The sequence below is a fragment of the Mixophyes fleayi genome, chromosome 9 (genome assembly GCF_038048845.1).
Source record: "Mixophyes fleayi isolate aMixFle1 chromosome 9, aMixFle1.hap1, whole genome shotgun sequence".
Lineage (NCBI taxonomy): Eukaryota > Metazoa > Chordata > Amphibia > Anura > Limnodynastidae > Mixophyes > Mixophyes fleayi.
In genome coordinates this window covers 113,294,544-113,321,962 of record NC_134410.1, presented here as the reverse complement: position 1 = coordinate 113,321,962, position 27,419 = coordinate 113,294,544, and the positions used below count along the sequence as shown (strand labels likewise).

Below are 27,419 nucleotides of genomic sequence, written 5' to 3'. Positions count from 1 at the left end.
GTGGGAGGAAACCGGAGCACCCGGAGGAAACCCACGCAAACACGGGGAGAACATACAAACTCCACACAGATAAGGTCATGGTCAGGAATCGAACTCATGACCCCAGTGCTGTGAGGGAGAAGTGCTAACCACTGAGCCACCGTTCTGCATGGACATACAAGTCTTAAGTGGGGAGTTAATTTAGCTGCGAGGTGACGCAATGTTTCTCTGAACAGTCCATAGAGACGCATTGCGTTGGCATTTTTACTAAACACTTCGCTCATTTTCCCTCATGTCCCATAGTGATGCAAGGGAAAATGTACAGAAATCCCCGTTCCTTATTGGCCGGCAATGTGCACAGCCAACATCGAGATGATGTCCTACGGTCAGTTGAGGTGTTTGTCAAGCACGGAAGAGGAAATGTAATGGTATTGGGCTGTTATGGTGCTGGCAGGGCCGGATTAACCCTAGGGCTAACTGGGCTATAGCCCAGGGGCCTCGGGCATCCAGGGGGCCCTTCAAAGTCCTCAGCAGCATTATTGATCGGTCCGGGGGCGGGGGCGCCCCCATCCCGATCAATGCTGCTGAGCACTGTCAGTGCAGTTCTCCGTCCGCGGCGCCGCTCAGTAATCCGCTTACTGAGGAGATCTCGCGAGAGTTCACAAACTCTCGCGAGATCTCTTCAGTAAGGAGCTTACAGCGCGCCGCGGAAGGAGGACTGCACTGACAGGTAAGTGCTTGGGGGGGCCTCACGGGGGGCGGCGGGCGTCTCACATTGGGGGCCTCCATTCCCTTAATCCGGCCCTGGGTGCTGGTAAGGTGGGAGTGCAAGGAATAATGAATCAGAAAAATGCTCATCTGTTTAAAAAATAAAAATGATGGATCTCTTTAAAGATTAAGAAACTATTGTCAGCAGTTACTCAGTGATGGAAAATGTTGACGTTTCCTCTTCTCAATGTAAGTAGTTTTGGAAAAAGACGTTTCTCCTTGAAGCTGCGCTATACACGCTGCAGGCTATGGATTCATGATCTGACTTGTATGTGTGACCAGTGTTTACAGATGCTGCCTTTAATGTAACCAGTAGGCACTTTCCAGAAATGACACAATCGCGATTTACACTTGTTCCACCTCTGTGTCTGTTTATTTTTAGGGTACTTGCCGCCGGCCTATGACACTAAACTTATTACCACCAATTATAACAGGAAACTAGGCCTGACCTCACTTTTTTTTTTTTTGCATATTTGGCTTTCATTCTGTGTTTCCATGGCAAGTATACCGTGTTGTTTTGTATAATCACACCATATACATGATGGGGATCTGATGCAGTTTTCTGCTCATGGATTTGCATGTTCAGGAGGGGAGTTTTTAGAGGGGTGCGAAGAAGCTATTTTCAGAACATGGTTTTATAAATGAAACCCCTATTGCTGAACATCAATAGGTACACAATCTGGCCTTTTCTGTACATTCCAACCACTGGCTGCTTTCCTGTAAATACATACCATGCATCATATAGTAGCTTTGTATACTTTATATGCACCAGACAAAGGTCCCTTTCACTACGTCCGTTTTCCACAAGGGTTTTTCTTTGTCATACAGGCCCGTGTGAGGGTAAAGGTTTAATTAGTAACCTCTAATGTACGTTTGTTTGTGTATGCTAAGTGTGCTCTAATGTTTGTACATTTATTAAGTGCCTCCTAATCAGAATAAATTAATACTAAGGCACTTCTTATGCATTTAAATATTTTAAAAATACCTGACTAATATTGTATATGTTTTATTATTTAGTAATGTTGGATGCAAAGGGTAGTTCAGTTCACTGGACAAAGAGGCCAATAGCAAGCAAAGGTGCAAGGGCAAAGAAGCGAGGGCAGTATGGTGGCCTAGTGGTTAGCACTTCTGCCTGCAGCACTGGGGTCATGAGTTCAATTCCTGACCATGACCTTATCTGTGAGGAGTTTGTATGTTCTCCCCGTGTATGCGTGGGTTTCCTCTGGGTGCTCCGGTTTCCTCCCACACTCCAAAAACATACTGGTAGGTTAATAAGCTGCTATCATAATTGACCCTAGTCTGTCTGTTAATTAGCTGCTAACCCTAGTCCGTCTGTATGTTATGGGAATTTAGATTGTGAGTTCTCTGTACAGCGTTGTGGAATCAGTGGCGCTATATAAATAAATGATGATGATGATCTGTGGTACCACCTACAGGTGAAACACGGAGGGCCTTGGTGTTTGAGGTAATTAGAGGGCACTCCTGTGTACGGATCATATACTTGGGTGTTGGAAGAAATTTTAAGCTATTCGCAATTCTATTCTTGATACTTGAAAAACCAAAGCCCACAACCTACAGCACAGGGCAGAACTTGTATGACCCAAAATAAGTGTAAACTGAAGCTTACAAAAATCCATCAATATGTATTAATACATAATGTTATTAACAGACCGCGTGCATAATTATGCTTTTCATTCAGTCCAAGAACTTGGCAGATTGTAAATCCATCTGGAATCTTGTTGCGACAGATTCCATTCACAGTCCCTGCTCCAAGGATGAATGAGTTTATGGTCTTGTCACGTAGCATTAAGAATTAATTTGTTTACTTTGCTGATCAATGTGTTTTATGACAGGTTCATCAGAAAATAGTCTTGTTCCGGTGAACCTAAACTGCAAATAAGAGGGTGAATGCATATAGCTTGGGCGTTCAGCGTTTCACTAGTAACAAATCTGTTATACAGCCAGACTGAGCATTCCTACTAGGTGGTGACCAAGGGGAGTTGGCACTTATCTAGCAATGCACTGGGGAGTTTGGACTGAGCAAAATCCTGAGTTTGTTTTGTAGAAAAAGCCTTTCGGATCTGTTATCCCAGTGGTTGGGAAAACTTGGAGAGATTCCGATATTTAAAGTGAAACCTAAATCTAGGTATGGTGCCAGAAGTGGGGTGTGGCCATGTGAACAGCACAAGTGATCTGGATGAAAGTATTCGAGAGATTGCACAGACAAATTAACACAATTTCCACCTCAAGCTTTGAACCTATGACAAACTTTGCACAATTGAATATCCATGTTGATCTCCCCTGAGTTATTACAAGTAATGGTGCATTTGACCACAGGCATGTGCTGGGTGGAACTCATCCTGTGTAAAAACACATTCTGGTCTGTAGATTTCCTGTGATACATTAGGGTCAGAGTGCTGGTGGTACAATAGATAAAGACAATAGGTCAAGTCATTTTCCTCCGCAGAGCATTAGTATGACGTGTGAACAATACCGGAGAGTCCAAAGAGCTAAAACGATCAGTGAGCCCAGAAAAAACAAATGATGCCAATAAATAATCAATGTATCGGAAGTAATGGGGATGGATGTATTCCTTCCTAGAATAAGCCTATACAGTACTGTAAGAGCTCCGTGTGCCTGTTTGGTTTTATGGATCTGTCTTTGCAGGCTCATTTGGGATATCTGTAATTTTGACAACCTTTCAAATTGAGGTGCAAAGCATTAATTCCGGATGCATAGACCTTCAGGTACCTTGTATAGACACCCAAGACACTATTTATACCTCACATATATGGATGTACATATTGACATACTATTTCCACGCTACATCCCTTGCTGTACTGGATTAGTGGCCTCTCAGAGTAGAGGTTTAGATATGTACTTTGATACTGTTCTATAGCCATGCGGCTTCCATGTTGCGTATGATACATGTACAATGTGTTTGTGTTCCCATTACTTGGCTATATATCAAACTCGTATCTTTATTAATTTATTTTCAGGCTGACGTTCCTTTTTCTATGTTCAAGGCTGTGTGTCACCTTCAATATTTTACTTTACTCATCTTTTATATATATATATATATAATAATTTTCAAGGATTTATATTTGTGTATGGAACTCCTGAGGTAATTGTCACTGTCTTGCCATAGAAACATAGAATTTGGCGACAGATAAGAAGCTCTTGGCCATCTAGTCTGCCCACTTTTTAACCTATGGTAACCTCAAACCCTATTCGATCCTTAGTTCTGTGTAAGGATATTCTTATGTCTATCCCAAGCATGTTTAAATTACTCTACTGTGTTATCCTCTACCACCTCTGATGGGAGGCTGTTCCATTTATCCACTACCCTTTCTGTGAGGTAATTTTTTTCCTCACATTTCCTCTGAACCTACTTCCCTCCAGTGTCGGTACATGTCCTCGTGTTCTAATACTTCTCTTCCCTTGTAGAATGTTTCTCTCCTGCACCTTGTTAAACCCTTGATATATGTGAAAGTTTCTACCATGTCCCCTTTTTCTCTGCTCCAAACTATACATATTAAGATCTTTTAGATCTGGAGTCCAGGTGTGTATATCTGTTGGTGCTTACTATGTACATACATCATAACTTCACATAGCTGCAGTACTTCTCCTTGACGTGCCTTGTTCCTGTATCTTGTTCTGTATGTTTCAATATATGCTCTGGTGTAAACTCCATACATCTCAGGACTCGCTGATGGCTTGTTGTGGATCTTCTACTACTAATTTTAATGTCCATGACTTTTTATTACTGTCCTCCCTGATGTACATATGTGTCACAGTTGAATATTTTCTCCCTCCAATTCACAACAATGGTGCCTTGATCCTTCACCCCCTTTTATAAATATTAAAGGCCACAAATTGGCTGCCTTGGTGACCGGTCCTTTTTAAAATCTCTCTGACCCCTCTCCTTTGTTTTAGAACAGCAATGACCCTGCCACAGGTTATTATATATTGCTTTAGGTACTTTACTAAGATATGAGTGATTTTAAACTTATAACCTCAGATGTAAGAAGAAGAAGAAAAAAAACAAACCTCCTGCCAAAATCCGTTTCTTAAGCTGGGTACACACTACAGAAATTTCGACCAACTTTTTATGCCGAGCAATTTTACATGCGATCGATGATCCGATCGCTCGGTCCATGGACTGCATACACACTAGCCTTGTTTAGGACGATAAAGGGAAGAGCGGACGTCCCTTTAGCGACTTTTTACAGCCATGTTGTCGTAAGCAATGACTGTAATTTCGTACTCACTGTTGTGGATCGGTCGGAAGTTTATACACACTACACAGCGGAAACGAGATTGGACCGAAAATATTAAACGGTACGACCAACCAAATGAGGCGACAATCGTCCATTTGGGCAGCCTTTCGACCATCGTGTCACTGCACACACTGACCCGACTTTTGAACGAGCGGTCGTATGTCGGCTGTTTGAGCCGATTATTGATGTGAGTGAGTTCTCTGCACAGCGCTGCGGAATTAGTGGCGCTATATAAATAAATGGTGATGATGATGATTGGATGAAAACTGTGTAGTGTGTACACAGCTTTAGTAAAACGCCTGGAAAACAGCCCTGGGGTAGAGGGACTGGAGGTTATCTGGAGATAACTGAGGCAATTGTCTGTAGTGAATTGCTCCATTATTTCTGTGTATTTTATTAAAGATTACACATCCTAAACCACATGACTGTTAGGTGTGCCAGCAGTTTACCATTAATACAGTGTGCAATTTATTAAACACAGATACACTCTCAACTATGTATAATATACTGTATCTGTTTTACCATATAGCATTTATTAGTGCTCTTTTAAACGTGTTTTGATGTAACTTAAGTACAATGTGACTGTAGTAGTTCTAACCGAGTCGCTTCCTTTTAAGCCAATCAGTTATGAAGTGAGTCAGAAAAGTGTGTTAACTTTATACCAGTTATCTTATTGATTTTAATCAACGTCTGTCTCATGAAGCAGTAAATGAAGAACCAGTGGGAGGTTCTGCACTTGCACACAGTTTTTAGTGTGTGCTTGTAAAGATTAGGTTTTAATTGATGTTTTCTGACTTGAGCGGGTTTAGGAATGGTCCCTGGCCCCGTTAGCTGTCCGTTACATCACAAGGACCCACAAATGGAGGTACGCGGCCACCGTTTTTTAGTGCTACACTACAAGCAGGAGCATTAAACCACGCTATTGACAAGGAAAACATGCCTCTAAAGTCTATTTAAATCATATATATATATATATATATATATATATATATATATATATATATATATATATATAACAAGTCTGGGTCACATACAGCACTCACTTGAGCCAATGTGACATGTTCAAGGGTTAATCCAAACAATAAACGCCTGGTCTGTGTAAAAAGAAATTACAATTTGCTAATTGGCTTCACAACTGCTTTTATGGCCCTGTGCTCCAAATACTCTAGTTCATGAATTCTTATACATACAATATTTATCTTATGGGACATGATAGATTTATAATATGACATTCACCAGACTGGTCATATCTTTCCGCACATTTGCATGTGAAACATGGAAATATTAGGTACATTATTTTGGAACTCCACTTTATTTCGCTGACGTGTCTATGGGGCTGGCATTTAGGCTTGATAGGGCTACTTTTACTGATTATAAGATTGTCATAGAGATATATGCAAATGTCTTATGAAAGGTGGTTCTTGGATGTATTAGATTCCCTATATGAATATTAGAAGGCCATGGCGTGATCAAATTGTTATCTAAAGCATCTGGAGGCTGCCATAAACCTTATCTGCCAATCTAATCTCGTGTTGTAGTTGGGAGGACCCCAGTCTATAAAACAGCTGTGTTCCTGGAACCTAAACCACAGTTGACTGGTCCCTTCTTGCATAAACAATTCAGACTCTATGACAAGGACCAGGCCTGTTGGGTTCAGCTGCCATTAACTCTTACTTGCACACAGGGAAAATGCTGCTAGTTCTATTTCCAAGGTGAGGACATCTGTCATTCTATAGTGGGATATTTATCTGCATATTTTTATTTTAGGGTGCGTACAAGAGATGTTGTATTGCTTGCTATGGGTAGTGAAAAGCTGCTCATACATGGGCTCAAGTGGTCAGGTTATGGAGGGCAAAGTGTGTTCCTCACACATGGTCAGATGCGTCTGTTATCCAACCCGGTTTACTAGCTCTCCTGATTGACATCTGAAGGATCCTGTTTAGTTGGTGCTTCGGGAGTCTGGAATATCTTTGCCTAAACAGGCTATTTTTACTCAAGCAGGTTTAAAACAAGCAAGTTGGTGATAAAACTTCAGCATGTGGGGGGCACCTTCATGCTTAGACTCCAACAAAATGGTGTCCTATTCCTTTGACATAAGTTAAAGCTGTACAACCATCTTTTTCCACAGCCTCAGCCCCTTCCCCCAGCTTTCAGCCGTGACTGTAAGAGGAATGGAGGAGTTAGGGGGGCGACCATGTGCGTAAAATAATTTCCATAGGTTGTAGTACCACCTGTTGGACATAATCTTCTGAAAACAATGATATGCTTTTATGGAATTGTCAAGCAATAACAGAGAATCTCTTATGGGGGGGGGGGGGGTTCTCATTATAATCTGTAAGAAAACCTAATTTATTGTTTGTGAAAGAAGCAAGCCCGATGTAATGTCCCTTTTGAGATGTGATTAAATAAAATTATTTTATTTCTTTCTTCACAGCGCTAACCCAGTTCCTGTCGCCAAACCTCTGGTCATCCCCCTTATACAAAAGAACAGGTGGTCCCAAACCAGCTGGACTAAGGCGAAAACAGATAATGAGGTCCCACAGACAGAACAGGACTCTGTGCTCTCACAGGCTGTACAAGAGCTAATTGCAGGTGCTGTCACTTCCTATTTCCTAATATGTTGTTTTACTTTCCATCTGTGTGATAATACTTTGTGCCTCAATGATGTTACTAGATGCTCGTGAGCATATAGCCAGCAGTCTAGTATCGCCTCACCACCACAAAATGGCTGCCTGCTCTGTGGGTGATGGGTCCGCTCTGATTACAAAATCAACTTCATGACGTTAAAAGCCTTTGTTACTCCAGCTGCCACAGATATGCAGGAGCTAATGTGTTTTTAATGTTTAATATTTTATGAACAGTTGATGCTTCTGGTCATCACCTATGTAGTGATTAGGGACATTTGTGATTAAAAAGAAGTAACCATCTTTTATTTCTCCTCAGAACTTACATGTGGTATTTTTTGTAAATACAACATGGCTCAGGAAAAAAAATTTGGCAGGAAATAACCAAGAAGCACAGAATACTAGAAAAGTTCATAGAATTTTTAAGAGTACTGGTCGCTTGTACGCATGTGGTGGCAGCCATTTTGTGACCTTTGCCAATATTTGCAAAAATGCAGTCTGTCAAAACTAATAACATCACTGCTCCACAAGTAACCTCCCCCCACTTGATTTGGGGTATAAATGCTGCAGTGCAGGGTCAGTGTTTCCATAGGCTGCTGGGTGATAGATGTTAAAAATTTGGCGGAGTTCTGGAGTAGATTTCGGCAGCATGGTGGCCTAGTGGTTAGCACTTCTGTCTTACAGCGTTGGGGTCATGAGTTTAATTCCCGACCATGGCCTTATCTGTGAGGAGTTTGTATGGTCTCCCCGTGTTTCTGTGGGTTATCTCCGGGTGCTCTGGTTTCCTCCACACTCCAAAAACATACTGGTAGGTTAATTGGCTGCTATTAAATTACCTTTAGTCTCTCTCGGTCTGTGTGTGTGTATGTTAGGGGATTTAGTCTGTAAGCTCCAATGGGGCAGGGACTGATGTGAATGAGTTCTCTGTACAGCGCTGCGGAATTAGTGGTGCTATATAAATAAATAGATGATTTTCTCTGTCTTAGTTGAATATTATGTGCACGTTATGTCATGTGATTGACTTATGGAACTCCACTCAAAACTGCCTTTGTCTGTGACGCCTGACCTGGTGTGATATATACTATATTATATGTGTATAATATTACTGTCCTGCATTGTAGGATGTATGTGTGTATATAAGCACTGTCTTTGAACCTGTGAATTGCCCAGTCAGTGGCGTCATCGGCCAAGCATCAGTGCGATAGTAAGTGGCTTGTTATAACTGGCGCTTCCTAGCTACATCCTGTGCTGCGCCTTTAAAACAAAGCTACACTGAACCCCGATCAAGGAGAAAGTGTTATGGGTCAATATTTAGAGGCAAATTAGAGATGATTTGGGGGTAAAGTGACCTCTTCCAATGTTCTGTAATTATTGGGTGAACCTCTTTAAAATACAGTAACCTGCCAGGAACTAAACACATTCCTGTAGAGCAGCCCTGGCCAACCTGTGGCTCTCCAGGTGTTGTGAAACTACAAGTCCCAGCATGCCCTGCCAGCGATCGGTTGGCTAACTACTGGCAAAGCATCCTGGGACTTGTAGTTTCATAAACACCTGGAGAGCCGCTGGTTGTCCAGTCCTGCTGTAGAGTGTAAGGTCTCATGAGTCCTCTCCATCCTGTGTCTCGTGTCTGTCTCCCTCATACAACCCTGTAGTCATGTCTTAAGCTGAATCCTCTGCTGTCTGCTCACTCACATGAATGGAATTGTGTCTGTGCTAGCTGTGTTTACTATCTTGTGACCAACCATGTGTGTGGTGTTATGCTTAATTGTATTCATGTATCTGTTATCTTGATCGGTTATTATATGTATCGTGTTCATGTATGTCATGTGTAAGATGATTGTACGGCACTACGGAACCAGTCATGCCTTCTAAATAAACATTTTTTTATCATATGAGCAGCACAGTGGTTAGCACTGCTGCCTGACATCCCTGGGTTGTGATCTTGATTCCCAACCAGGGCCCTATCTGTGTGGAGTTTGTATATTCTCTCCTTGTTCGTGTGGGTTTCCTGCAGTTTAATCCCACACTCCAAAGGCACATACGTCAGGCCTAGCCAACCTGTGGCTCTCCAGGTGTTGCATACCCTGCCATCGGTTGGCTATCTACTGGCAGTGCATGCTGGGGTTTGTAGTTTCACAGCATCTGGAGAGCCACAGGTTGGCCAGACCTGACGTACATTATAGGGTAATGGACTGCTGACTAAAAAACAGACCATAGTGTGTTTGTGTTAGGGAATTTAGTCTGTAATCTCTAATAAGGCAGGGACTGATGTGAGTGAGGTCTCTGTACAGCGCTGTGTTATATGGTGGCTCTAAATAAATGGTAATGATAGTAATAATGCCACACTTTGGCATAGGTTCTGATTTCCCTGGTCATTTATGTTTTGCTTTACTGTTAAGCATTCACAAATGCAGATTTATTTATTTTTTGGCTAATTTCCCTCAATTTTGACTCTGTATTTAGATAGATTAACTGTATTAATGGCAATTAGATTCCTCTAACTTTGGATTTGCACTTTATATGGACCAAGCAAAACGCGTGACTTGTAAAAATTAGGACGATTTGGGGCTAGATTTTACTAAGCTGCGGGTTTGAAAAAAGTGGAGATGTTGCCTATAGCAACCAATCAGAGTCTAGCTTTCATTTATTCAGTACCTTTTACAAAATGACAGCTAGAATCTGATTGGTTGCTATAGGCAACATCCCCACTTTTTCAAACCCGCAGCTTAGTAAATCTAGCCCATGGGGTTGTAAGAGCTGCATTAACAAAGGGTATCTCTCCCTCAATGCAAACAAATGGTGAAACGGGGTTATGTGCTCATTGACTGACTAAAATGTAAACATAATATGAAAAAACTGAATATAAATTATTATCTTGCCTGTCTGCCAACATTAATGCCTACAGGTACTAATACGTTCTGATTAATGAATGAAACCTAGGTGATGAGATCTGTTTTCAATAAACCAATATCGCTGGCATGAATAGTACATTAAAATATAGTAATAAAACAATTGTGTAGCTGCTACACTCTAATCAGTTATATCATGAATAATCAGTGCACATCTATGTGCCTCATACACTACATACAATAATGATACAATCCATAATTCTGTCCATAAGAAAACATAAATGGTTAAAACGTGATTGCTTTGTTGTAGCCAAGTGCTTGAATGAAAATACCACAAGTAATCAGAAATAGAAATGCCCAATTAAGAATGTCAAGGCCAATGAGCTAATATAAGCCCAATGTACAGTTAATTGATCGTCCAAATGTTTGGTTAGACAAGTCTGAATATTAGCGTGACTTGGGCTAAACCAGATCACTTTTACTGACAAAACAGCCTGAAATTTGATGGTGGGGAATTAAGTTGTGAAAGTTCTTGTTAAATTTATATTTATTAGTACAAAAACGAAATGTGTGCTGTTAATCCACCTGCCAGTCTGTATGTTCTCAAACAGGCTCTATCCACTATAATGGTGTACGTTGCTTTAATGCATTCTATACCATATTCTAAACAGCTCTTTGAAAATAACAAATGTAACTGTCTATTTTCTAATTACTTAATGAAGTAAGAATACAGCGGACAATTTAAATATTAACTATCACCAAGACTTGGGCAACTTCAACCCAGCTGTTGTTAAAATTAACTTCAATCCCCAGCATGCTCTGACAACCACTGGCCAGGCTTTCATGCCACTAGATGGAGGTGCATGCTGGGTATTGTAGTGCAACCAACAGTATATGATTAATTTTCATAACCTTTTTGGTTCAACTTTCTTGATTAGACTTTCACTAATTAAAGAAAGATAAGTATGCACAACGTGAACTTTCAAGTACAATAATACAATTTGTACAGTGCCTTTAGCATGGCTCTTGTTGTGTGTGTATATAGTTTTAAGTGATCTAGATAGATATTTGTTGATTTGCCACAATACAGAGAGCAATAAATAGATGAAGGATCATGTGAGACATTTTAAGGGTAAATTTATCAAGCTGCGGGTTTGAAAAAGTGAAGATGTCTAATTGTCTATAGCAACCAATCAGATTCTAGCTGTCATTTTGTAGAAAGTACTAAATAAATGATAGCTAGAATCTGATTGGTTGCTATAGGCAACATCTCCACCCCCCCCCCCCCCCCCCCAACAGAATTATAGGTGGAAGTTTTACACAGCTCTTTGGGTCACGTGGTCTTTGCACGTTGACAACCTCATCTGTTTCTGCTAGGATGCTGATCCAGGACTCATAATATTGTAAATCCCTTGATAAATCCTGTGCAGTATCTGAGTTGTCCTAAACCCCTGATTTAGAAATGTAATATTAGTTCTGAGTGTAAGAACGCACCCAGAGGTGCGATGGTTCCATTAACGGCCACCGAGTGAAGTAGACAACTGCTTCTCCCACTTTGTTATATGGGACAAACGTTTAATTTTTTAGGATTTCTGACAGCATTTTTTAGAGAGAGGACACCGTTCTTTAGTTTTCTAACTTTCTGCCGAGACTTTCCAGCATGGATCTTTCCCTAAACACATCTAAGAAAGCGATTAGTAGTGGGATCAAGAAATGTCACTATATCTCTCTATCGCTTAGATTGTAAGCTCATTTGTAAGATCGTATCTTTACCTTCTGTTTCATGTCATTGTATGTAACTCGTGTCATCATCCCCTGAAAGTACTGCGCTGCGCAGTATGTCGGTGCTTTATAAACAAAATATAATGACAAGCGGTGGATGATGACACAGCCCCCGTCTAATGTTTCTGGATTAGTAGTCGGTTAGTTGCATTGATGCAGGTCTACAATTAAAGAATATGAATACATATTTAACATACAACCTGTAAACGCCTAAAGGTGATATAGATATATATATATATATATATATATATATATATATATATATATATATATATATATATATATATATATATATATATATAGCTATTTCTGTAAGTGTGAGCACAGATGAGCGATGTTATCAGTATCAGTAAGGGTGGTGTTTCTGTACAGTAACTTCTTGGCTATCTCTAAGCATTTAATTTACCTTCCAGTGGTAGGAGGTCTTCTGGAACAACTTTAGCTCATTAGTGATGAACAATGTCTGGTTACAGTTAGCTCCATAGATACAAGTAAAGTGAATGTATGTGTACGCAGAGCGACTGTTACAAAGATACATCCACCCTCTCTATCCATCTCCATGCTTCTAACTTTAATCAGGGCAATTCTTCTGCATATCCTTTTCCTGCAGGGGTAACTCTGCTGAGGAAAGATTAGGAAGCTTCCCCATGTTAAAACTGGATACCTGAATAAAAATGACATCCACCTGCACTTCTTGGCATTCAGTTAATAACGTCTTTTGTTTGTGTGGGGAGTTGAGAATAACAGATACTTTTCCACTGTTGGTGGAAGACCATGTTATCCATGACTGGTGTAGGAAACGTCAGGGCTGTTCCTGAGATTGGCAGCATACGTTGTATAGCTCTATATGTATAAGAGCGTTGGCTCTCAGTGGGGGCTTGTTTGCTTTGAAGAATACAGATGGCCGATTTATTTAGTTTGTGGGAAAATTAATAAACAGAAACTCAAATTGCGATAATTACAGGATTACTGATAAACCAGTCAGCAGCTAGCCCAGTGTTGGCTAACCTGTGACACTCCAGGTGTTGTGAAACTACAAGTCCCAGCATGCTTTGCCAATATATAGCAGCTTATTGCTGAAAGGGTATGCTGGGACTTGTAGTTTCACAACACCTGGAGTGTCACAGGTTAGCCAATACTGAGTTAGCCGATTCCTGGGTAGAAAGTTCATTTAGACAATGTCCTTACGAACCGGCCTAGCCTGCAATAAACAAAGGACAGTCTTTGGCCTTGGGTGCGTTCCCCTGCTTGGGCATCTGGGACCTTCTTTGCTTACTATTGGCCTCTTTGTCTGGTGTCTTTCTATAAAGACATGAAGCAGAATTTTTGTTCTCTTATCACTCAGTATTCCTTTTACTAAATCTTTCTTAGAGAGAGTGATATGGCTGCCACTGCAAGGCAGTGTCACTCAGCTGGAACACCTTTGGCATCTCTGCTCACTGCATCATATGTCATGTGGCTGTGGTTGTCATGGCAATAATGTAGCAACACTTTTTTTTCCCTCCTCTCTCCCCTGAGCATAACAGTGGTAGTTATTTGGTTGGCTTACCAATCAATAATCACAACACTAAGCCGTCCAGCTACCTCAGTATACTTTCACAAGGGGTAGTAATGTTGCTTATTCATCTGAAGGTTGTCACAGTAACTATTGTACCTACTTTGCTTTAGCAGTCATTTTATTATCCTTTGTTAGTTAGTATTATATTGACCTTTCATATAGAAGCTACATTGTTAAACTCCTCAGCTACTGGCTTACGATGCAAGCTGGACTTAACTACATCCTATATTGACCTAAAAACAGGCAGTTCTGTGAGTGGAGACCATCGCTGATACCCCTACTTCCTCCATATACTGTACCTGCCTTTGCCTTCAAGTTGTTCATTGTTTTCTATCTCTTTATTTGAAGAATCCCGGAAATCAGAGCAGAATGATTCTGGGGAGGACCAGACACTCCACATTCCTCTTCTCATGCAGAACAAAGTCCCCAGTGGATATGAAGATGGCGACAAAGTGGATGTTAGCTTGAGACCGGAAGCTGTACGTTTATATGTTTATTTCCACCAGTATATAACGCCTTCAACTCTTTATACGCTGTACATACTCGCTAGCACCCTCTGTTGTCTTCCATCTAATTCCTTATATATTTTTATAGCGGATCTGGGCAAATTCCCCCCCCCCAAAAAATTAGGAGCCAGGGACAAAAGTTAGGAGCCAGCAATTTGTGAGTGATGCAAAACTTTTATAGGTGTGGGAACGTAGCTTGGCAGGTAATATGGCATCATGCACCAGTGGCAACATATAATTACCCCAAATGATTATAAATCATCACGCCTATTGCTGGCGTGTGCCCACATCAATTAAGCAAAGTCTCCTGGCTCTCTAACTCACCCGTGCGTCTTCCCGGAACCATTAGAAAAGGTTCCCGATGATTGTAGCTCCTAGACGCAGTGTTACGACATGCCGTGGTGTTACTGCAGCCGGAGATGTACAGTGTTAAAACCCTGCACTGCTCCGGCTGCAGGAACCGCGCTTGGTTCCATAATGCTTTACCTGGGAGCTGTAAATGACAAGAACCAGCTATAATGTTCCATGGAAAATTTTAATATATGTTTGTTACCTTGGTGAGTGGCATTTGTTCATCCTTTAACTGTGCTCGGTCTCTCTTCCTTAAGGCAGAGGCTGCAGATTATGAAGTGGTACCTGTGGAACATTACGGGATGGCCATGCTTAGAGGAATGGGCTGGAAGGAGGGAGAAGGCATCGGAAAGACCTTCAAACAGTGCGTGTGATACCTGGCTGCTAAGTATTCTGGGAGAAAGATGGCGTTGCCTGAGATATAAACTTGTGACTTGAACGGTGTATGGCAGGGTTTCCCAAACTCAGTCCTCAGGACCCCTAACAGTGCAGGTTTTCCATATCTCCCTGCTGGAGCACAGGTGTATTCATTACTGACTGACACATTGTAACAGATCCACAGGTGATACTAATTATGTCACATGTGATCCAGAAAACCTGCACTGTTAGGGAGCCCTGAGGACTGTGTTTGGGAAACCCTGGTGTATGGTGTACCCTAGAGCTGGTGAAGCACCAGGGTTCCCAATGTTCATACAGCTTTCAATGGGGAGCACTTCCTTTATACATTTAGATGTTCCGAGTGCTTCAGCTGTGAAAACGCTGAGTGTAGAAACTCTGCACTAACCATAGGTGCTTCATCATTACCAAATACCATCTGTTTGTAAATATCTCATGATCACCTATTTAGAAGCTCCTTTTACTAAAATGGTAACCTCTTATATTGAGTTCAGTTTACATGGTGAAGAATCCCTTAAACCCCCCGTGAACAATGGCCACGGAACTTTGTGTTTTGGATTGTAATAGTTTTTTTGTATTTGCCACTTAACAAGAACCATTTATCCTGTTTAAAAATACAGGTATCCTATTATCTTGTTGACTAGAGCACATTCTGTCTATATATTGTTATAGATCCACATACTGCCTACGATGGAGCTAATCCAGTTCTGTACAGAGTAGATTATTTTATTATGTGCTTATTGAAGATGGATATTTCCTTTTTAATTCATCCCAGTACCCAGACAGCCATGGGTTGAGCGGGTGATCGAATCAGACAATCAAAGATCACGATTTACACGTATCTCATATTTTATTGCGATACCACTAAAGAACTGAAATGATAGATTGTTATTAACAGTATTTTATAAGGATATCTTAGTTGGGTGCGGTAGGGGATCTTTATGTCCAAGAGACAACAGTTCCCACCATTCATGTTATGCTTCTGGAGGCAGTTTTCCATTTGATGTCTATCGAAGATTTATTATTTTACATCTGCATAGAAAACAGCATGTCAGTTGGGCCTTATGTCATTAAGTATATGTATAAAAATAAATTATCTTTGTGGGGTAACTCTTAAACTTGTATCTAACATTCATAGCAAGAGAAGTTCAAATTAAACCAAAGAAAAATATATATAATAAAGTTTATCGGAGCATTAGAACGTTCACACATCCAGACCAAATTGCAGCCAATCAGAGGATTAGAACCTTCTCTTGGTTATAGTAGCAATTAGCCAATCGGAGCACAAGAACTGTCACAACTTGGCTACAAAATATGCTCCTCTATATGAAATGAAGCTCATACATCTAATTTTGTTTTTTAATATCTTCTTTGCTTTTTGCATAGGGATGTTAAGCCATTAGACCAGAAGCTGCGTCCCAAGGGCCTAGGACTAGGTGCTGACCGCTCTGCCCTCAAGGAACTGGAGCCTCAAAAACCCCGCAGGCCTCTAAAACCAGGAGAGGAGCCAGAAGAAGAAGCTAAAGGCCTGGGTACAGGAAGCACCGTGTTAATACAGAGCGGTGCCCACAAAGAGCTGTATGGAAAGGTGCGGTCTGGTTATTGTGTCCTGTTCTCTGAGAAATCATGGTGTCTCCTCGCTGTTCAATGACCACTGTTTGTTTGTCACTGTTGCAGGTTGAGGGCCTTGATACAGACAATTGTCGAGCAATGGTAAAGCTTGCTATTGGTGGAAAAATTGTGACCGTGTCCCAGTTCACGTTACGATTGGTTGGAAGTACAGAATACTCGAAGTATGCAAAGGATCTGAGTGAGTAATATGTGTTTTGTAGTTTTCAAACTGTGCAGGAGTATTGGAATTGACAAGATAAGACGCACACCCATCCACTCCCAGTCTGAATTACTACTTAGATAATGCAAGCGTGACTTAATTTCACCATAAATACTTGAGATCAGGCTCCCTTAATATACGGTCACATGATGCGGGTTGGTCTGTTTAATAGCTAACACTGTGTGTGTGTGATCAACAGCATTTCTGCTCTGTAACCTGATTGCTGCTTTCTCTGCACCCTTCATGTCCGGGTTGAGATAAGAGAGCAGATTTTGAACTGAATTGAAGCCATTCTGACACTTTACAGCTCTTGGATCCTACAAAGGCTTTAAAAGGACTAATTTGGTTACCTAGGTACATATTTACATAAGGGTTACTGATTTAACCATTGGATCTCATCCAGCTTTTATACTACACACACAACATTTACAGCCACTGTATCATTACAGGTATTAGAATAAAGTGTTTTCTATCTGCAATGCCTGTCACCTGTAATGACCTCTAATGTAAACACTCATCACATGGTTGTACTACCTATCTGGGGCAGCTGTATACATATAGAGCAATATGCCCTTTAGTTATTGTTGCTTTAAGTAATGTTTTAGAAACATTTTGTGCGTAATGAGAACACATGATGAAATAAATATTTTACGAGGGTCAGCCACAACATTAAAACCACTGACGAGTGACGTGAATAACGTATATTATCTTGTTACAATGGCACCTGTCTAGGGGTGGGATATATTGGACAGTCGGTTCTTGAAGTTGATGTGTTGGAAGCAGGAAAAATGGGCAACTTTAAGGATCTGAGCGGCTTTGACAGTGGCCAAATTGTGATGGCTAAACGACTGGGTCAGAGCATCTCCAAAACGGCAGGCCTTGTGGTTCTAATGTTGTGGCTAATCTATGTGTAATATATATATATTATGTAAAAGGCATCCATTAAAAGCATAGGTATACGATGGGCACATTTGACCTTGAACCAATCCGCTCTGCTCCTTCTATCGGAGCACACTGTCACCTCTCTGACACCGCCATTTTGACCTGTCTCATAAAATATAGAGAATTTGCGAAAAATAGGCTCTTGACACAAAGTGTATTTGACTTGTGGTCACATTTGGAACGGAGGCAGCAGATATATTGGTAGCCGGTAATCACATCAGCAATATGGTTGAAGTTGGCCACTGTGACTGACAGATATAATGCAAGTAGCTAACAAGAAGAGTGATTATCACAACATACACTGCTGAAATGTGCTGTGATCAATCATTGACGACAACAGAATCTTGTCTATACACGAGAGAATAATTGGCATAATAGGAAGACATGGTGATGCCACAAGGATATGTTATCCTAATCTGTCTGTGTGCCTGCCCATCAATTCAATAAGTAGGCCCAGCCCAAACTTAAAGCATAATTGGTGAAAGCAAAATCCAATCTGCATACCACACGCATTGGGCTCCACTTACTCCGGTGGTTTGGCAAATCTACCCGAACATATGTTACCAAATTGGATACATATGTATTAGTTTTGACACCAAGGCCGTGTGCAGGCAACTTTATTGTTACGTGATCAAATTTAATTGCTCTTTGGTTGCTCTGGGTAATTGCACATTAGCACTTTGCTATTAAAAATCTCCCTGTGTGTGACCAACGGCCATCCAGTGTAGTCCTTGAATGTTAAACTACATTATCTTCCTTCCAGGCCGGTTAAGTAAAGCAGAGCAGCAAAAGAAGAGCCAGGAAACAAAAGAGGAGCCGCGCAAGGAATGCTCACCAGAGAGAGAGCCGCCGGGAAGGGAGGAAAGCCGAGAGCAGAGCAGGAATGGAAACTCCAGCAGCAGCAGAGACAAGAGACATCGACCCAGGAGCCCTGAGCGGGAGAAGAAGAAAAAACAAAAGCAGGAGGAACAAAAGTGAGACTGAACTCTTCCCAGAAAGCTTGTTCTGCTATGTCCCATATACAGTGGGACAGTACCCATCTGATTAGGAAACTAGTGTAAAATTGCAGACACATGAGATGATTTGTCTTCCCAATAAGATCATATTAGATGAGATCTTACAGCTAATGCTATGTCTGTGGCACACAAATGATCTTCATCTAGAGATCTTATCTTTATCAGATTTAGGTTATTTTATTTGTCATTTAAAGATCATTTATGAAAATATCAATTTATTCAGAGTCATAGAATTGTTGCCTGTGTGGACACCCTTACAGTGCTACATTGATCGCCAATTCAGCTTGCAGGGACTGAGCTCCCAGCATGCTTTGGGCTACCATTGTCCAATGAGATGCATCTAATTGGTCAAAACTCTGATTTGTTAGAGACACTAGAATTTTTAGTTTGCGGTTTAGTTTTTTGCTTTGCAAGTAGAAACTTCACGCAGCTTTGCGGGGGACACTGGGGTAGGGGATAGATTTATCACAAAGTTGCATAATAAGTCTTAATATAAATATTATGCAAATTGGCTTAAAATATCTCTTTGATAACTCTACTGTTCGGCAGCTTTGTTGCAAATTACAGCATTGTGTTTTGGCCATGAACAGACGGTGAACTCTGACGCAGGCTTTTCATAGTAGGAAAAATATACTACTATAAGAATAACACAATTGGGTTTTTTTTCTCTAAAAAGAGGATTTTTGGTACCCAACTTATTAAAAAAAAATGCACGGCCTCCAATATGCATGCTTCTAAAAGTCTATTGTGCTCATCTGATCAGTCTATTAGGTGCTCAAAAACCAGCTCCTCCTATAATCATTCAAAGAAAACCATGCCTAGGTATTATACATACATACATACATACATACATACATACATACATACAGTTTGAGGGACTGCGATTGAGGATATGTTGTACTGCTCTAACTCAATAGCCGCACAGAGTAAGAGACACTTCTTTACCTCCTAGCTGCTTATACCAACCTATTCCCTCTGTTCTGTGCTGCCTTTTTCCTGTAAAAAAGATTAAATATTTTCCATTTTCATTCACAGCTGGTTATATCGGGACTTAAGAGTTCGGTTTATTGACAAGCACTATAAAGGTGGCAAATACTACAACTCCAAGGTAATCCTGTCTATGTTGTGTCCACCTGTCTCTCCGTGTATGCTTTGTAGTTGTTGGTAATACATTGCAACAGGCTCAGGCCTTTGTCTTCTTATGGAAATAACATGCAAATAGATTTGCTAGTGGAATAATGAGGAAGTTAATGTGATCAAAGCGATTAAAAAAACAAAAGGTTGAACTGATGATAAACCCTTTTTTTTTTTTTTTATTTGCTTTGTGAGGAATCAAATATAAAAGGATTTTTATTTTCTTGTATATTTTTTTATCGGTTTTAGAGCGTAAGCCGGCTTTCTAAAACACTTTGGTCAAAAAAAGATCTAGCAAGTATCACAGGCAGCAGATATCTTATGGGGCTCCCTAATTTTTGCTAGGTTCACGTTTACCTGTATGTTAAATACTTGGTTAAGTAGCAAAAAAAAAAAGTGAGAATTTTAATAAACTGAAGACACTTATGAAAATTGGTGCACAGGTAACTGCAGAATGGTGCTCTTGGGTCTGGCAATAGATTTTTAAATCTGTTAGTAAGGTCGCCCCTGTGTTCGGGCCGCCCCTGTGTTCGGGCCGCCCCTGTGTTCGGGCCGCCCCTGTGTTCGGGCCGCCCCTGTGTTCGGGCCGCCCCTGTGTTCGGGCCGCCCCTGTGTTCGGGCCGCCCCTGTGTTCGGGCGCCCCCGCGTTCAGGCGCCCCCGCGTTCAGGCGCCCCCGCGTTCAGGCGCCCCGAGCAGAGTACCGCATCCTTTATCACTTCAGTCACCAGTGACATTAGGCATGGGGCAGCCTATTGTACCTTGCTCCACGAGTAGTGTATATCAAACCGCTTTGCTAGATGCTAACTCTCCTCCCTCCCTTCATACAGATGGTGGTAGAAGACGTGTTGAGTCCTAGAACTTGCGTGTGTCGGACAGAAAGTGGACGGCTCCTTGAAGGTAAACACCTGCTCATAAAATGACCAGTTGTTATGCAGCTTATGTTCCAATTACAACCATTTCCTGCAGGTCACATGGCACAAACCTGCCTTGTAATATAATATAATGTTTACCTGGCAGGTACAGTTTTATGGAGCTGTATTACAGGCAGAGGAGTCTGACGGCCCTCACAAACTAGTTGTTTCAGTACCACACCACCAGGGGGAGCTATTTCTGTATGGGGCCCTGAAGTCATACAAACTACCCTTATGCTGCTGATCTTCATCTCTACTTCCAATTATTACTTTTTGTCCATCTTTTCCTCCCAGAAACGCCTGTATGTATATAGTCTTTCATTGGGTGCCAGATATGTCTCTTTTGTTCCTGTATTTAGAATACATAATAATGCCTACTTATTATGTGCAGTACGGCTTATGTAGCTGCGTAGAATGATCTAACTTGTGATCATTTGTGGATGCAAACCATACATAGACTCGGCTATGAGCGCATTGAAAATTGTTTTTTCTGTTTGTGTTGCTTTTTAGCTTTTTGTTCATTTGAAACAAATCCCAGATGCTCTTTCTTGGCCCTTTGAAAGGTTGGGATGTATTATAGCGATTTGGGTCATTAAATATAAAACAGAAATGCAGGTCTTGCAACTGGTGTTATAGCTTGATGGGAATAGCAAGATGATTTTTACGAACTGTCTTGAGTGATAATAATACATTATTAACCTCTTCTGTATATGATCACAATAATAAGATATAAGGCCACGGGATGAGGGCTTTTATTCAGGTCATGGGAATCCAGGCTGTAATAATTTAGTGGTAAGTGGTGTGTTATACTTTATAATACACAAGACCTATATAATACACAAGGTTTCCTAATAAACATTGAAGTGGTGGCATCAGAACTCTGATTATAACTAGTGATGTCAGAACTCCTCATTTATACAGTTATTTACAGACGTTTTTACATATTGGTTTGGTGTGTGCATATTGAGACTACAGCGCTGCGGAATCAGTGGCGCTATATAAATAAATGATGATGGTTTGTTATAGGCATTTTCATTGCATGAACTTTGATTAAGGAGCTATACATTACATCAGTCAAAGTGATTGGTTTATTTAAGTCCTTAAAAGAGGGAAACCAAATTACTTTCTCATTTGTCATTTACTGGAATTGTTTAAAAGGTCTTCATTTTAGTTTAAAAAGAAACAAACCAATAAATAACACACACGTTACGCGCTCTGTGGCCCCAGCAAATATTAATCCTGCTCTGATTACAGTGTCTACCATCCACCCTGGATGAGGGATACTTTTTACTCTTCCTGTCTATATATTTAAAGAGCAGCACAGCAGAGCCAGCCATTGTGTAGGCTGTATCCATTATTCACGGCTCCCATCTGCTGGATGTTTGCCGTGGGTGTAATTGAAATATGGAAGGGGGGTTGCAGTAGTCCTGGCAGACAGATGCCTTTCTTTTCCCTCCTGCAGAGGGCAAGGAACAGGGAGTAAAACTAGTTTCTCTGGACATCGCCAGGCACAGATCTGATTTTGTAGAGAATGCATTCAGAGTTGTAGCAGTTAATCAGCTCAACCCTAGAGCTCCTAGGAGGTATCCTCATCATAATCATCATTTATTTATATAGAGCCACTGATTCCGCAGCGCTGTACAGACAACTCGTTCACATCAGTCCCTGCCCCATTAGAGTTTACAGTCTAAATTCCCTAACATACACACACACACACAGACTAGGGTCTATTTTGATAGCAGCCAATTAACCTACCAGTATGTTTTTTGAGTGTGGGAGGAAACCCACGCAAACACGGGGAAAACATACAAACTCCACACAGATAAGGCCATGGGTGGGAATTGAACTCAAGACCCCAGCGCTGTGAGGCAGAAGTGCTAACCACTGAGCCACTGTGCTGCCCTCGTATGACTTAGCTCAATGGTCTTGTTTTCTCTCTCAGATATAAAACAGAACATGCTAGAGACCCTCATACCTAAGGAGGAGGGAGAACATGTGATGGTGGTATTGGGAGAACATAAAGGACAGGTAAGTGTACATGAGTGGTAGATAAATGTTTGTACTCTTCTGTTGTTGTAGGTACCCCTCGTAGTACTTTTTAATTTCTGAAGTGGAGGAGAAAGCAGAGGCGTATTGTTTATCACATAAGTGCGCCTATTGTTCTTGCTACGCTGATACTTTGTACTCCGCCCGTTCCACTTCTTGATGCTCGATTCTTCAAATACTTTACCCGTGCACAATGTTTACAGATATATTTGTTTCTGTCTGTGCCAATACATGTAGTGTAATCAAAGTAAAAAAACTAATTCTTACTGCTAACTACTATAGAACATTTGGACCATCCGCTTAGTTTTATTTTTTTAGTTTAAATGTATTTGTTTTTATTTTTTGTTCCTCCTAAAATACTTCTTTTCATTGTAGCATCGTATATATTTCTTAAAGAAAGAGTTTTATTTAAAACAATGTTGTGTATATATAGTTTTATTTAAAAAAAAATTACAATTAGTTTGAGATGTACGATACGTATGATTACCGTTGCCTCCACAGTGATATAAAAACCTGTGTTTGACTTATGTGGCTAAATAGAGATTGCGGCCAAATTTCTCCGGAACGTCCGTGAGACACTTCACAGCGGAGATTTGACAGAAAACTCAGCTCATTTTTCGGTGCAATGGGAAAACGAGCTGAGATTTCTGCCGTATTTGCAGGCAATGTGCGCGGGGCGATGTCGGCATCAGCAATTGAATTCCCCCCTCTGTCTTGTATTTTTTAAAACTATTGGGCACATTACTGCAGCTTGTCTATCCAGCAAACATTTCTGACCATTACTATCTTGTTGCACTGATCATGCAATTACACACATAGGGGGTATTCAATTGACCATGAGTCGTTTTCCCTATACTTTCAATAAGCCTTCTACTGGAGCCTGAGAGGACCGTTTCATGAAAAAAAACGTAGCGATAAAAATGGAATTGAATCGCGGGTAAAGTTAACCCGCTCAAAAATTATAATAAATAGTGTTAGAGTTAACACGGTCTTAAAAAACAAACAAAAAACTTGCATCTAATTAAATACCCCCCTCCACATAGCGTAACGGCCAACAACCTAAATTCAGATTTGGCCATGATGTCAATTGAAGGTGGAGATGGGTGATTTATATCGGACGCAGGACCCTAAAGGTCGTTGATTGATCGTTTGTATGAGGTTGGGAGGAGCCCTCTTCATTTCACTGGGTGGTTGACTTAAATCCAGTTACGGAGCCTTCCTTTGAGGGAACACCATTCTCATGGTCCAGTAATAACCCCTTTTGCCTCTTTTCAGGTGGGAAAGATCCTCTATAGAGAGAAGCAGAAAAGCCGAGCTCTGGTTCAGTTACAAGGTGAACATGACGCTGCAGTAAACCTAAATTATGATGTAATCTGTCACTATACAGGGGAGTACGAGGACTAAACCCTGCACTAACCATGGAAGAGAGACCTCCTATACATTGTCACATCTCCTAACGTATACCTGTAAATAAACATGTTTTTTTGTACTATGTCTGCAGTTTTCACTTTGTATATTATGTATTATTTATTCAAAACTTCCCACAATTCTTTATTTTTTAGACGCTGTTCAATTTTCAGGTTTTATAAGAGTTTGTTAATCCCCCCCCCCCAACAATCAACTTGATATAATCACCAATATCCCAAATAAGCTGAATTTATAAAGTAGAAAGAAATAGTGTGTTTTTAATCTATCCCTTTAAGAACAAGAGGTTATATGTTGGAATAGCCTGGAGAAAAGCTATTTAGTGACAATTGAACATACTTGCAAAACTAATACATCGTTGAATGGCTAATTTTCGAGGACATCACAATCCAGTAGCAGAAGTTCCACGTATGTGTTATTTCTTATCTTAAGATAATCAACGAGGGGCCATCTCCGGATCGTCCACAAAGGATGTTATGGGGTTTGGTTTACTGCTGCTAACCCACAATCTGCCTCTAGTCTTTATGTATATTTATATTTGCACTTGTTTATATACTTTCTGATTATACCTGTCATGTACCTGCTCTCTCCCCTTTCCCACCCCTATTGGTCCTTTTCTAGGAATTGAGAAACACTGGTACTCATCCAATAATGTTTATGGTAATCGTTTCTATCGGTTTCTTTCATAAATATAAAGTTTAAAAAAAAAAAGAAAAGATAATCAATGATGATTGGAAAAATGTGTGATTAAACTGTAAAAGTAAACATTACTACTCCTATGTAGCAGGATTTTATATAACTGTTCCTTTCTGTGGACAGAAGTGTAAAATAAATAAAAGATTTAATTGTCTTACTGTACCAGACTTGTTAGAATTTGTGCCTTTATCAAATCAGAATGAATGACGTTAATTCAGTCCTATCGGCTGAAGTAACGTCTGCTTAATATTTGGTTAATAAAATGTAAGGTTTGAGTCCCCCTTGTGGTACAGACAGGGCCGCCCATAAAAATTATTGGCTTCATGAAAATATTTGATCCTGGGCCATCCTCTAGTTGAGAAATGAGATGGATGTATATTGCATTTTTAATTGGACATTGAAATAGAAGTTCTTGCAAAAGCCCCCTAAAGTCTCCCCCCCCCCACCCCCGGTACAGTGTATGTTTTATATATTTGTTTTTTAAATATAATAATGAAAATTTGAATATGAATAGGTGCATTTTATTTGTGTTCTCTGCTGCCTATATAACACAAAAATAAAGAATATTTTCTCCAGTGTGTTACTCAGTCCTAATTATTAGGTATACATGTAAACTATTATTTTAGTACAAGTTGTAATAAATAAATCATTTCCACATGTTATTCTGGTGAAAACAAAAACTTAGCTTGATCACCAGAGTAATGAAAACTAAACGTGATTTGAAACAATTTTTTTTTTTAGTTACAAATCAATTGGGTGCTTTTTAACGGGGGTTTCCCCTCAGATCTGTGCTCTTCATCTGTCATAACCATCGGCTAAAATGACCGTGACTCTAATCTTTATGGAGATCTATGGACACAGCTGGTCCTGAGTGCGTACACACTGCAGAATTTGCCCTACTTCATTTATAGAGATTTGTCAGTTTATAAACTCAAATGAAACGACACGATGTGCTTTGGAACGATAAAACATGATAGTGGGAGCGTACACACTAATGTGATATCGGACCGAACGGTCGTTTATTGTGTGATTGGCCCGATAAACGGGTGAAAAACCTGTAGTGTGTACCCAGCCTTACACTCGGAAACCAGAAAAGCTTTGTCCGTTGTGGGATTTTTAGATTTTGATCACATCCATATAATACACACACTATCAAATGAAGCCTTTCCACCCAAAATAGATTGGACTATAAATTTTTCCATGTACATATGTTTGTATAGGATGTATTGCCACCCACACACGTTCACTCTATAAAGATCGCATTGTATGATTGAATTTTAAAGTATGTGTGGTTTAATCGACCTCATCAGGGGCAAACGCAGGATTTGTAGAGGGGGGTTTCCACACCACGCCGCCAGTGGGCGTGATCAGCATGCATGGGGGTGTGGCTATAATATTAGATAGTGCTTGGCTGCTCTTCAACTCTTCCTATCCCCATAATATACATGGGCAATGCGTGGACTACTGTTAGGTGCACGCAGCTCTCCCCTTTTCAATCAGAGCCGCGTGAAGCGGGGGCAGGGTCCATCCACATCAATTATACCGTTCCCCAGGGTTGGAGGGGGGTTTCCAGGGACTAGCAACCCCCCTCGGTTTGCCTATGCTCATAAAAATGCTGGAGGAAAAAATGGTATGTTGAACAAGTGACTAAAGTCCAAGGGGAAAGACCCTATCCAACATACAGTAAGCGGAAAAGGGAGGGGGGTATATAATTTCTGCATCACCCTAATGTGGAAAAAACCCTTTAATGGCTTCACTTTGGTCATTAAAAGATTTGGTGAAGTTATGTGAAAAACATTAACAACCCAGTTAACATTGCGCACAACTATATAAATAAGAGGTTTCCATTATAGTTCCGTTAGTTGTCGCCACAAAACCGTACATTTGAGGGATGTGTACCCTGGAGGATGTCTGTCATATGATGTATAAGATTAACCACTACTTGTATATTAAAGTACGATTTACAGATCTTGAAATTTTGTGATGCAGCTACCAACAGCATGTTACGGGTAGTGGGATTGCAAATCCTTGAAAATATTCTGTACTTACAATGTTTTAAAAAGTTACAAACGGGAAGCTGTTTGTTTTTTATTTTGTTTTCAACTTTTTTTTTTCAACACAAGTAACAGTTACAACAAATATAAATATATAATGGTACAATACAAAAACAGCATACAACACAATCTCAAAATTGTTTTGCAAAATATAAACAAGGACAAGAAGAGAGGCAAAGGGTTATAAAGTGGTTGAGGGGTGAGATCATGGTTATGGAAAGCTGTTTTTAACACCCATTTTTTTTTTTTGCATGAAATAAATTTGTCAAA

At 40.5% G+C, this 27,419-nt stretch overlaps 1 protein-coding gene and 1 non-coding gene across 2 annotated transcripts in view; both read left to right on the top strand.

Annotated features, from left to right (window-relative positions):
- GPKOW (G-patch domain and KOW motifs) overlaps window positions 1-24,466 on the top strand; it is a 28,832-nt gene extending 4,366 nt beyond the window's left edge. The window contains exons 2-11 of the mRNA XM_075184991.1: window positions 7,462-7,619; window positions 14,189-14,319; window positions 14,955-15,061; window positions 16,480-16,681; window positions 16,771-16,903; window positions 18,630-18,840; window positions 19,918-19,990; window positions 20,845-20,914; window positions 22,871-22,956; window positions 24,250-24,466. Coding sequence (XP_075041092.1) covers window positions 7,462-7,619; window positions 14,189-14,319; window positions 14,955-15,061; window positions 16,480-16,681; window positions 16,771-16,903; window positions 18,630-18,840; window positions 19,918-19,990; window positions 20,845-20,914; window positions 22,871-22,956; window positions 24,250-24,378 — 1,300 coding nt within the window. The 3' untranslated portion in view covers window positions 24,379-24,466. The remainder of the gene's footprint in view (window positions 1-7,461; window positions 7,620-14,188; window positions 14,320-14,954; window positions 15,062-16,479; window positions 16,682-16,770; window positions 16,904-18,629; window positions 18,841-19,917; window positions 19,991-20,844; window positions 20,915-22,870; window positions 22,957-24,249) is intronic.
- Window positions 8,790-8,926, top strand: LOC142102656 (small nucleolar RNA SNORA50). The gene has a single exon (XR_012679310.1). It is a non-coding gene; the product is annotated as a small nucleolar RNA SNORA50 (small nucleolar RNA).
- Window positions 24,467-27,419: the final 2,953 nt, after the last annotated feature.